Source organism: Macaca fascicularis, chromosome 13 (genome assembly GCF_037993035.2).
Source record: "Macaca fascicularis isolate 582-1 chromosome 13, T2T-MFA8v1.1".
NCBI classification, from domain to species: domain Eukaryota; kingdom Metazoa; phylum Chordata; class Mammalia; order Primates; family Cercopithecidae; genus Macaca; species Macaca fascicularis.
Genome location: NC_088387.1, coordinates 2,271,429 through 2,284,344, shown reverse-complemented (window position 1 = coordinate 2,284,344; position 12,916 = coordinate 2,271,429). Strand labels below are relative to the sequence as shown.

General features: G+C 43.6%; 1 protein-coding gene across 5 annotated transcripts in view; it reads left to right on the top strand.

The window, feature by feature from the left end:
- The window catches only part of TMEM131 (transmembrane protein 131), a 257,449-nt gene that overhangs the window by 140,395 nt on the left and 104,138 nt on the right, over positions 1–12,916 (top strand). For 3 of the 5 annotated variants that reach the window (XM_005575032.5, XM_005575031.4, XM_074011020.1), the window contains one exon: positions 3,652–3,775. In XM_005575032.5, coding sequence (XP_005575089.3) covers positions 3,652–3,775 — 124 coding nt within the window. Of the gene's footprint in view, positions 1–3,620; positions 3,776–12,916 lie in introns of all 5 variants that reach the window. The other 2 variants (XM_065526617.2, XM_074011022.1) reach the window with 1 other exon arrangement.

The following is a 12,916-nucleotide window of genomic DNA, read 5'->3' as shown; positions in this document are numbered from 1 at the left end:
CCTGGCCTGTAAGATTTCCACTGAAAAGTTTGCTGCCAGACGTGTTGGAGCTCCGTTGTACCTAATTTTGTTTCTTTTATCTTGTTAATTTTAGGATCCTTTGTTTATTCTTGAGTTTTGGAAGTTTGATTATTAAATGCCTTGAGGTAGTCTTTGAGTTAAATCTGCTTGGTGTTCTATAACCTTCTTGTACGTCATTATTAATATCTTTCTCCGGATTTGGGAAGTGTTATTATCCCTTTAAATAAACTTTCTACCCCTGTTTCCTTCTCTACCTCCTCTTTAAGGCCATTAACTCTTAGATTTCCCCTTTTGAGGCTATTTTTTAGGCCCTGTAGGTGTGCCTTCTTTTTAATTCTTTTTTGTTTTCTCTCCTCTGACTATTTTCAAATAGCCTGCCTTCAAGCCCACTAATTCTTTCTTCTTCTTGATCAATTCTGCCATTAAGAAACTCTGATGCAGTCTTCAGTATGTCGGTTGCATTTTTCAACTCTAGAATTTCTGCTTGATTCTTTTTAATTATTTCAGTTTCTTTATTAAATTTATCTGATAGAATTCTGAATTCATTCTCTATGTTATCGTGAATTTCTTTGAATTTCCTCAAAACAGCCATTTTGAATTGTCTGTCTGAAAGGTCACATATCTCTGTTTCTCTAGGATTGGTCCCTGGTGCCTTATTTAATTCATTTAAGGAAGTCACGTTTTCCTGGCTGGTCTTAATGCTTGCAGATAGATGTTCATCAGTGTCTGGGCATTGAAGAGTTAGGTATTTATTGTAATCTTCACAGTCTGAGCATGTTTGTACCCCTTCTTCTTGGGAAGGCTTTCCAGATATTCAAAAGGACTTGGGTGTAGTGATCTAAGCCATGTCTGAGTTAGGGGGCACCCCAGCCCCAGCAACACTGTGGTTCTTGCAGACTTATAGAGGTACCATCTTGGTGGTCTTGGATAAAGATCAAGAAGAATTCTCTGGATTACCTGGCGAAGACTCCTGTTCTCTTTCCTTATTTTCTCCCAAACATCGCTCTCTTTCTGTGCTGAGCCACCTGGATCTGGGAGTGGAATGACACAGCATCCCTGTGGCCCCCACCACTGGAACCGCACTGGTCAGACCTGAAGCCAGCACAGCACTGAGTCTCGCCCACGGCCCACTGTAACCACTCCCTGGCTTGCAGGTGTGTTTCTTCAAGGCCACAGGGCTCTGCAATCCGCAGGTAGTGAAGCCAGCCAGGTGTGTGTCCTTCTCTTCAGGACAGCAAGTTCCCCCAGGCCCCAGGTGGGTCTGTCGGTGTGTCTAGGAGCCAGGGACTGGAGTCAGACACCTTAGAACTCTACCTGGTGTTCTGTTGCGCTGCAGCTGAGCTGGCCTTCAACCCATTTGATGCAGTCCTGCCCACTCTTCCCTCCCATTTCCACAGACAGAGGATCCTTACCCCCATGGCCACCATCACCACAAGCCCATGGAGAATACTGCCAGGCTACCATCAGTATTCCCTTAAAGCCCAAGGGCTCTTCAGTCAGCTTGTGGTAAATGCTGCCAGGTCTGGGACTGGGAACTGGGCTCCCTCCCCAGTCCACAGCATCCCCATCCTGCTGTGGCTGAGCTGGTATCCAAGATGCAAGACAAAGGCCTCATTTCTCTTCCCTCTCCTCTCCTCTGTCAAGCAGAAGAAAGGGATCACTTTCTGAGCCGTGAGCTGTGCTGCCTGGGGTTGGAGGAGGGGTGGGGCAAGCACTCCCTTGGGCACCCCAGCTCGTATGTCAGTAGGTTGCATGCCCCCCAAGTCTACTGACTCCAAGCCCAGCATGGCACTAGGACTCTCTTAGGAATTTCAGTGCTTGTGGCCTAGACTGCCTTTCATGTTTATTGAGGGCCCCAGAACATTTTAACCTGAGGTGGCAAGGCTAGTGGGAACTCGAGTTAGGACTGCTAGGATGGGCAGTTCCCCCCGGCAAGGGTTCATCTAAATGCTCCCTTCCTGGGAAGGCAACCGCTGAGTTCAGCCAGATTTTGCTTTCTGCTGTGACAGGGCAGCACTGAGTTCACTGCAAAATCTCACAGACGCTGGACTGTCCCTCTCCCAAGTGCGCAGACTCTCTCTGTGCCACTTGGCTGCTGCCGGGTGGAGGGGCGTAGGTGGGAAAGGGTGGCATCAGCGATTCAAGATTTTCTTCCCTATCCTCTTCAGTGCCTCTCTCAGTGATACGAAGTTAAAACCAAACCAAGTACCGTGAGTGCTCACCTGATTCTTGGTTCTTATGAAGGTGTTTTTTTTTTGGCATAGATAGTTGTTAAATTTAGTATTTCTGTGGGGAGAGGGACAATGGTGGAGCCTTCTATTTGGCCATCGTGCCCTGCCCTTCCACCTGCATTCCATTTTCTTAAACTATTGAAAATTATCAGCTGTTCACTGTTCATCAACTTTCCCAAGTCTTGAATTAGAGGTGAGCAACTAAATTGAAGAAAAGGTAGGGACAGAACTTCTTGAAGAACAAAAGCATGGTGGACAGTTGAACCAAGTATAAAATGCAGTTCTGGCTTTGCGTTTTCAACTGCTTGGGATTTGAGGTTTATATGTAAACTTTAAATATGAAATATGAAATTTACAATTTCAAAAACCATGGACCAAAATGATTGCATGAGGAGGGGACCTTGTGAAAGAAGGGTGTATATTTGAATTAGAAAAAGAGGGTTTGGATTGGTGGAGGAGGATAGGGAGAAAACACAGGGCAGGCAGATTAGCAGAGCCGTGGGGGACTTGCCCATGGAACTAGCCTGGCTCAGGTGGAAGGTCTGGATTGAAAACAGAGTTACTTGTTTAGGTTGGGTCATGTGAGATTAGGAAGGAACCTAATAACTAGTGAGTGTGTGTGGGTAGTTAGAAAAAGCAAGGAAGCTGTAGAAGGTAGGAGGCCTGTACCAGTAAGATTAGCTACAGAAGTAGTAAGTGGACTCTAGAATAAAGTTTCACTTCTAAGGCACACCATGGCATGGATGCCAAGGGAGACATTAAAATGGATTTGGGGATTTCAAACCATTGAGTGTGTTTAACTTTGAGAAGAGGCAGTTCAGTATTGGCAGTTAAAGCGCAGTCTAGACCCAGAAGACTTAGATTCACATCCAGGTTCCAAGTGTGCCTTTGACAAGTTAATTGACTTTTCTGTGCCCCAGTATTCTTGTGAAATGAATATAGTAAAAGCCCCTGACTCACAAGATCTCCTCACACAACTTTGCTACTCAGTTTCCACTCCTAAAATGAAGAGCACGTATCCATGGAATTTGAGAAGAGGGCACGATTGGTAGGAGGCCGGGTGGTGGTACAGAAAGAAAGAAAAGGAACTGACCATTTTGTGCCCCGTCCACCACCTCACTGGGTTCTGAGCTTCACAGGGATGAGACTTGCTTCATTGTATCCCAGCACCTGGCACTGTACGTGACATCATTGGCACTCAAGAAATATTTATTGAGTGACTAAATGCATTTTTATGTGTAAGTTTAAAGATAAATTCAGAAAGCATTTTAATATATTTAGCTATGTATTTGTCTAACAGTTTTGATTAATTTTTAACAACTAGAAATCATCTTATCAATCATAATTCAATCATAATTATCTGTGAAGTATTTGTGATAATTTTCTTTTTGTTTTACAGACCAGTTGGAATGCCAAAAATGGAAAAAGTCTACTTACATAATCCTAGTTCTGAAGAAACTATTACTTTAGTATCAATATCTGCTACAACATCACATTTTCATGCATCATTTTTTCAAAATAGGGTAAGTTTCTCTGCTATACATGATCTTTCCTGAGTTTGTTCAGTTCGTTCAGTGTATCAGGGGCTGAAATTAAGATGTCATCCGGGCTGAGTCCTTGTCCAGAGGCTCTGAGGGGAAGTCACTTCCAAACTCATTAAAGTTGTCGAGAGAATTAGGTTCCTTGTGGTTGTAGAACTGAAACCCCTGTTTGGCTGCTGGCTCTTGGCCAGTGACCCCTCCCAGCAACTCAGGGCCTCCGGGTTCCTTCTCACAGGCCATCCGTCTTCCAGCCAGCAACAGGGCATCTCTCCGCTGGCACTGTGTACCTCTCTGGCGTCCTCTTCTGCCTCCAGCGAGAAAACTCTGCTTTAAAGGGCTCCTGTCAGTGGGTCAGGACTCTCTGGAGAGCCTCCCTTTTGATTAACTAAAAGGCAGCCGGTTGGGAGCCTTAGTTACATCTTAGTCACGGCCTCAGAGATTAGGACATAAAGTCTTGGGCTCCAATTTAAGGTTCTCCTTACCACAAATATCCTTTAAAATTTTATTTTTTATTTTCATAGGAAGTGTGTAAACTTGTTATTAAAAACGTTTTCTCTGACCAAAAAAATAAAAATGGTTTCTTAAGTACATTTTAAATCTGAGAGAATACCTAAAGCTTTAATATATAGGTTTCCAAAATAATTAACAAAATAACAAAGATCAGAGGGAAGTAAATGAATGGAACCAAATTTCATCTTCCCAGAGTTTTCACTGACTCCTTTGAAGGGATGTGATTGAGTAACAAAGAAGAAACCTTTTTAACCATATAAGATATTGGTTGCTATATTTTTGTATCAATTATTTGATGTTTACATTTCTCTTTTCTAAAATCCTGTTTCATCATATGTTGTTGTTTACAGTAAAACAAAAAAGCATAACTTTTTCATTTAAAGGTATTTTATAAACAAGGGACTGATAAATCAGCATATTACTTTTGGTAATAAAAAGCTTAATTGTTTTGTGATTCTTGTGGAAATACCCCTTTTCTAAATTATTTCTTAAAATAGCTTTCCCTTGAGTTATTCTTTGTTATCTAAAAGACATTTTCACACTTTTTATAAAAGTGCTGTTAATAATAGCCTCCAATAATATAATTCTGAGGCTGTGAGAGGCCTGTGTGTACACAGGCCGAGCGCCAGAGAGGTCTGCTCCCGTCGTGCAGTGAGTGACAGGAGCCAAGGTGAAGGTGTAGGTGTTCTATTATCATCCCCAGTGATTTGTATCATATTACACTTCAGTGAGTGGCCTGTACCTAATAGTTTCTATAGAGAGATGTATTTATGTGGAATGAAACCATCCAGCTTTCAGGCATTGTCAGTATGCAGAGACAGGTTGGGTTAAAGGGCCAAATTGTGAAGTAAAAATGGAATCAGTTCAAAAATAGTTCACAACTGCACTATACATTTTATTTCTAGCTTGTTAACTTTTTGCTAAGTCAAGCAATATTTTGTTGTTTCTGAACACTCCAAGCTTCACCTGTGTTAAAGGCCAGGGTTTTTACTTTTTTCTTTGCTATCATAATACAGAGACTAGAACAAGAGTTGCAAACAGGTTCTTAAACTGGGCTAGGTAAACAGTATAAATGAAGGAAGCAAGCCGAGTGGGATGAGGGGTGTCCTAGAGAACATGTGACCCGTTCAAAGAGATCAGCCTCCCCTGGGCTCCGGCCAGTGGTTACCGTGTGAGGAGTCTAAGCCCATGTGCAGTTCTGCTCATTTCCCAAGAAGAGTCAGAAATAAGAATTTTCATGTATCTTCCAGTCTTTACACATTGAAAATCAGTTCAATTTTAGAAAGACAGTATGAGCCAAACAACATAAGCCATAGGCTACTAACTTGACATTTCTGAACTAGACTCTCCTAGGGACTATTTCTATATATGAATGTTATGCAGAGAATAGGGTCTCTGGAAATTTTTTAAAAGATAAACTAAATGTGTAGGTAATTAAGGAACAAGTTAACCAATCTGTTTTGTGCTGTCAGGTGATGGAATTAAACAATAAAAATAATTACACCTACCAAATTCCACATTTAAATAGTCAAGATTTAGCTCAAAGGAGATAGCCAAAATCTTTACTCTCTCCTCTTATACTTTTTTCTTCTCCTTGCTTTCCATCTTTTTTTCCCTACAGTAAGACACTGACTTAAGAAGCTCAAGAAGTAGAGGGGAGAGATGGAGTGAACTCTTGGGGGAAGAAATAACCTATTTCCTCTCCACCTCAGCTTTATGCCAACAATAAGAGCCTTGGGGAAAGATGAATAGACTTTCTTATGTGGAGGAGAGCAAAATCTTTCTGTATGTTTACTCTAATTGCCTTTGTCATGCTCGGAATTCTTGGTCAGGTGTTATTTCTTTGACAATAAAACGTTGTCTATAACTCAGAGTTTTTAATTGCTGTTATCATCTCTACCTTAACCAAAAAGTAGGAAATACAGAAAAGACTAATTATTTTTAAATTATTTTTTAAACCAAGTTTTACAAAATTGTATTTTAATCCACACATGCAAGTAATCTTGTTAGGTTTTGATTTTAAGACCACCTGAAAATCAAAAAGAATAGGAATACTAAGAGAGGTACGGGATGTGGTTGTGTAACGATTTATTTCTCTGTATATAAGTTTTTGTAATTATCTGTAATTATCTGTTGATTGAATATAATTATCTAATCAATTATAATTTAAAATTACATAACAGACTGCATTTAGGCCATTCATCTTTCATGGCCATATCGTATATAGGCCATAAAATATGCAACATATGTTTTGCATCAGAAAAGACAGATTTTTATAATAATATTCTAACAAGTCCAATTGTGGAAATGGGGTGCCTTACACACAATAGGAAACAATGATGTTTTCTTTATTGACTAGAACCTTTTGATTAATTAAATTTTCAGATAAACTGAAGATTAGGATACACTTTGTTTCAGTCTGTGACTAAAATTAAAATGTTATAGTTCACTCATTTCGGTATACTTAATGATCAGTCTCTTCTCATGGGTTGAAGGGGCATTAATAAAAATTAATGATTATTTTAATTAGATATAGAAGGACATTGTTCTGTTGATTCCATGCATGTTATTGGGAATTTAAGGAAACGCGATGGAGCGGTAGTATGGAATATTATGCAGATAATAAAGAGAATGAAATAGGTCTCTATAGATCTGCAGTAATATACGTGACATGCTAATATGTAAGAAAAGCATATTGTAGAGTCGAATATAATGCCTTTTTTTTTTTTTGTTTCCGAGACAGGGTCTTTCTCTGTCGCCCAGGCTGGAATGCAGTGGCGTGATCTCAGCTCACTGCAACCTCTGCCTCCCAGTTCAAGCAATTCTTGTGCCTCAGCCTCCCCAGTAGCTGGGACTACAGGCACCTTCTACCACACCTGGTTAATTTTTGTATTTTTTAGTAGAGATGGGGTTTTGCCATGTTGGCCAGGCTGGTCTCAAACTCCCAGCCTCAAGCAATCCGCTTACCTTGGCCTCCCAAAGTGCCGGGATGACAGGCATGACCCACCGCACCCGGCCTATAATGCCATTTTTATAAAAAGCAAAAAATCTGTGTATATTTATTTGGGTATATTAATAAGAGCCGGAATAAAGCACAGATTAGATTTGCCAGGTTAACTGGATAACCTAATAATGGTGAGAATGGAGGAGGTTTGAGGGTATTAGCTTTTTATTCAGTCATCTTTGGTCTGTATCACTAAGTAAAATCAGCACTTGTTACTTTTGCAGTTTAAAATGTATAAGAAAATGTAAATTATAGTTTTGCCACCCCACCTATGTGGAAAGAAGGAATTAATGTAACAAATATTTATGAAGTGTCTACTTAAGTGCCCGGCACTTTCATCAGTGAAAACAGAGATGCTTATCATACATACTCTGGGGAGTTTGGGTAAAGTCAGCAGCAGAGGGAAGGCAAGCATGATAAATAAGTAAATTTTATACGATCTTAGAAGATGTTACAAGGTCAAAAGAAGAGTATGAGATCAGAGGCTGAGGTGTGCACAGGGAACGGTATGAGATCAGAGGCTTAGGCGTGCACAGGGAACGGTATGAGATCAGAGGCTTAGGCGTGCACAGGGAAGAGTATGAGATCAGAGGCTGAGGTGTGCACAGGGAAGAGTATGAGATCAGAGGCTGAGGTGTGCACAGGGAAGAGTATGAGATCAGAGGCTGAGGTGTGCACAGGGAACGGTATGAGATCAGAGGCTTAGGCGTGCACAGGGAACGGTATGAGATCAGAGGCTTAGGTGTGCACAGGGAAGAGTATGAGATCAGAGGCTGAGGTGTGCACAGGGAAGAGTATGAGATCAGAGGCTTAGGCGTGCACAGGGAACGGTATGAGATCAGAGGCTTAGGTGTGCACAGGGAAGGGTATGAGATCAGAGGCTGAGGTGTGCACAGGGAACGGTATGAGATCAGAGGCTTAGGCGTGCACAGGGAAGAGTATGAGATCAGAGGCTTAGGCGTGCACAGGGAACGGTATGAGATCAGAGGCTTAGGCGTGCACAGGGAAGAGTATGAGATCAGAGGCTGAGGTGTGCACAGGGAAGAGTATGAGATCAGAGGCTGAGGCGTGCACAGGGAAGGGTGTAAGATCAGAGGCTGAGGTGTGCACAGGGAACGGTATGAGATCAGAGGCTTAGGCGTGCACAGGGAACGGTATGAGATCAGAGGCTTAGGCGTGCACAGGGAAGAGTATGAGATCAGAGGCTGAGGTGTGCACAGGGAAGAGTATGAGATCAGAGGCTTAGGCGTGCACAGGGAAGGGTATGAGATCAGAGGCTTAGGTGTGCACAGGGAAGAGTATGAGATCAGAGGCTTAGGTGTGCACAGGGAAGAGTATAAGATCAGAGGCTTAGGTGTGCACAGGGAAGAGTATAAGATCAGAGGCTTAGGCGTGCACAGGGAACGGTATGAGATCAGAGGCTGAGGCGTGCACAGGGAAGAGTATGAGATCAGAGGCTTAGGTGTGCACAGGGAAGAGTATAAGATCAGAGGCTTAGGTGTGCACAGGGAAGAGTATGAGATCAGAGGCTTAGGTGTGCACAGGGAAGAGTATGAGATCAGAGGCTTAGGCGTGCACAGGGAAGGGTATGAGATCAGAGGCTTAGGCGTGCACAGGGAAGGGTATGAGATCAGAGGCTTAGGTGTGCACAGGGAAGGGTATGAGATCAGAGGCTGAGGTGTGCACAGGGAAGAGTATGAGATCAGAGGCTTAGGCGTGCACAGGGAAGGGTATGAGATCAGAGGCTGAGGTGTGCACAGGGAAGGGTATGAGATCAGAGGCTGAGGTGTGCACAGGGAAGGGTATGAGATCAGAGGCTTAGGTGTGCACAGGGAAGAGTATGAGATCAGAGGCTTAGGCGTGCACAGGGAAGGGTATGAGATCAGAGGCTGAGGTGTGCACAGGGAAGAGTATGAGATCAGAGGCTTAGGCGTGCACAGGGAAGGGTATGAGATCAGAGGCTGAGGTGTGCACAGGGAACGGTATGAGATCAGAGGCTTAGGTGTGCACAGGGAAGAGTATGAGATCAGAGGCTGAGGTGTGCACAGGGAAGAGTATGAGATCAGAGGCTGAGGTGTGCACAGGGAAGAGTATGAGATCAGAGGCTTAGGCGTGCACAGGGAACGGTATGAGATCAGAGGCTTAGGCGTGCACAGGGAACGGTATGAGATCAGAGGCTTAGGCGTGCACAGGGAAGAGTATGAGATCAGAGGCTGAGGTGTGCACAGGGAAGAGTATGAGATCAGAGGCTGAGGTGTGCACAGGGAAGAGTATGAGATCAGAGGCTGAGGTGTGCACAGGGAAGAGTATGAGATCAGAGGCTTAGGCGTGCACAGGGAACGGTATGAGATCAGAGGCTTAGGCGTGCACAGGGAACGGTATGAGATCAGAGGCTTAGGCGTGCACAGGGAAGAGTATAAGATCAGAGGCTGAGGTGTGCACAGGGAAGAGTATAAGATCAGAGGCTGAGGTGTGCACAGGGAAGGGTATGAGATCAGAGGCTTAGGCGTGCACAGGGAAGAGTATAAGATCAGAGGCTGAGGTGTGCACAGGGAAGGGTATGAGATCAGAGGCTTAGGTGTGCACAGGGAAGAGTATGAGATCAGAGGCTTAGGTGTGCACAGGGAAGGGTATGAGATCAGAGGCTGAGGTGTGCACAGGGAAGGGTATGAGATCAGAGGCTTAGGTGTGCACAGGGAAGAGTATAAGATCAGAGGCTTAGGCGTGCACAGGGAAGGGTATGAGATCAGAGGCTTAGGCGTGCACAGGGAAGGGTATGAGATCAGAGGCTGAGGTGTGCACAGGGAAGGGTATGAGATCAGAGGCTTAGGTGTGCACAGGGAAGAGTATAAGATCAGAGGCTTAGGCGTGCACAGGGAAGGGTATGAGATCAGAGGCTTAGGCGTGCCATTTTCAATAGGGTGGTCAGGGTAGGCTTTATTCAGAAGGTGACATTGGAACAAAAATTCAAAGGGGTGAGGTGGGACTGTTTGGAGGAAAGTGAAACATGGAAGAAAAGCATTCTAGCGGGAAGGACCAGGCAGTACAAAGCCTCCATTGTTGAAAGCAGGCCTGGTGTTCAAAGACAGCTAGACCAGAGTGAGCACAGATGAGAGGAGAAGTAAGGGGGCAGACCATGAAGGGCCTTACAAACTGTGGTTTGACTTGACTGTTTTTCCTGAATGACGTGGAAAGCCATCAAAGGGTTTTGAACAGAGGAATGAAATTGTAGCTTTAGGTTTTAAAAGGATCATTGTTCATCAGAAGTAGGACAAGGGACACCAGTCCTATTGGCTGTTGCCATACTCCAGGGTAAGAAGATGATTAGATGATTACTCTGACCAGAGTGATACATGGAAGAGGTGAAGAAAGGAGTTGGACTTGGGATACAGGGCTACCTTGGAGATATTATGGGTTCAGTTCCAGACCACTGCAGTAAGCCAGTCACAGAATTTTTTTGTTTCCCCATATATATAAAAGTTATGTTTAAGGCTGGGCGCAGTGGCTCAAGCCTGTAATCCCAGCACTTTGGGAGGCTGAGACGAGCGGATCACGAGGTCAGGAGATCGAGACCATCCTGGCTAACACGGTGAAACCCCATCTCTACTAAAAAATACAAAAAATTAGCCGGGCAAGGTGGCGGGCGCCTGTAGTCCCAGCTACTCGGGAGGCTGAGGCAGGAGAATGGCATAAACCCGGGAGGCGGAGCTTGCTGTGAGCTGAGATCCGGCCACTGCTCTTCAGCCTGGGCGACAGAGCGAGACTCCGTCTCAAAAAAAAAAAAAGAAAAGTTTATACTGTAGCCTATTAAGTGCAGTAGCATTGTGTCTAAAAAATGTACATACCTTAATTTCAAAAATACTTTATTGCTAAAAACTGCTAATGATCATGCCAGCCTTCTGCAAGTCATAGTCTTTTTGCTGGTGGAGGGCCTTGCCTCAGTGTTGACAGCCACTGACTGATCAGGGTAGTGGTTGCTGAAGGTTGGGATGGCCATGACAGTTGCTTAAAATAAGACAACAGTGAAGAGTGCAGCATCCATTGATTCTTCTTTTCACAAAACTTTCTCTGTAGCGTGCAATGCTGTTTAATAGCATTTTACCCACAGTAGAACTTCTTTCAAAATTGGAGTCAATCCTTTCAAACCCTGCCTCTAAGTTTACGCAGTATTCTAAATTCTTTGCTGTCATGTCAACATATTCACAGCATCTTCACTAGGAGTAGATTTCATCTCAAGAAACCACTTTTTTTGCTTATCCCTGAGAAACAACAACTCTTCTGTTCAAGTTTTATCAGGGGATTGCACCAGTTCATTCACATCTGTAGATGCCACTTCTAATTCTTTTCTCTTGCTGTTTCTACCACATCTACAGTGACTTTTCCACTGAAGTCTTGAGCCCTTCAGAGTCATCCAAAAGGGTTGGAATTAACTTCTTCCAACCTCCTATTGTTGACATTTTAACCCTCCTCCCATGGATCACAAATGTTCTTCCCCCGCCACCAACACAGAGTCTCACTCTGTCGCCCAGGCTGGAGTGCGCTGGCACAATCTTGGCTCACTGCAGCCTCTGCCTCCCAGGTTCAAGCAGTTCTCCTGCCTCAGCCTCCTGAGTAGCTGGGATTACAGGCCCACTCCACCCCTCCCAGCTAATTTTTTTTTTTTTTCTATTTTTAGTAGAGACAGGTTTCACCATGTTGGCGAGGCTGGTCTCGAACTCCTGACTCAGGTGATCCACCTCCCTTAGTCTCCCAAAGTGCTGGGACTGCAGACTTGAGCCACTGTGCCCAGCTACAAATGTTCGTAATGGCATTTAGAATGGTGACTCCTTTCCAGGAGGTTTTCAATGGACTTTGCCCAGATCCATCAGAGGAATCACCCTTTGTGGCAGCTATAGCTTTAAGAAATGTATTTCTTAAATAACAAGACTTGCAACTTGAAGTTACTCCTTGATCCTTGGCTGAAGAATGGATGTTGTGTTAGCAGGTGTGAAAACAACTGCATCTTCTTGTACATTTTCATCAGAGCTCCTGGGTGACCAGTTGCCTTGTCACTGAGCAGTAATATTTGGAAAGAAATCTTTTTTCTGAGCATTAGGTCTCAACAGTGGGGTTTAAATATTCACTAAACCATGTTATAAATAGATGTGCTGTTATCTAGGCCTTGTCCATTTATGGACCACAGGTAGAGTAGATTTAGCACAATTCTTAAGGTCTCTAGAATTTTCAGAATGGCAGATGAGCACTGGCTTCAACTTAAAGTCACTAGCTGTGTTAGTCCCTAATAAGAGAGTCAACCTGTCCTTTGAAGCTTTGAAGCCAGGCACTGACTTACCCTCTTTAGATGGCATCTTCCAACAGAAGGCTGTTTCATCTACATGGAAAATTTGTTGTTTAGTGTGGCCGTGTTCATCAGTGATCTTAGCTAGATCTTCTGGATAACTTGCTGCAACCTGGACATCAGCATTTAATGCTTCACCTTGCACTTTTATGTGATAGAGCTGGCTTCTTTTCTTAAACCTCATAAATCGATCTCTTTTAGCTTCCAGCTGTTCTGCAGCTTCCTCCCCTCTATCAGTCTTCACAGAATTAAAGAGAATCAGGGCCTTGCT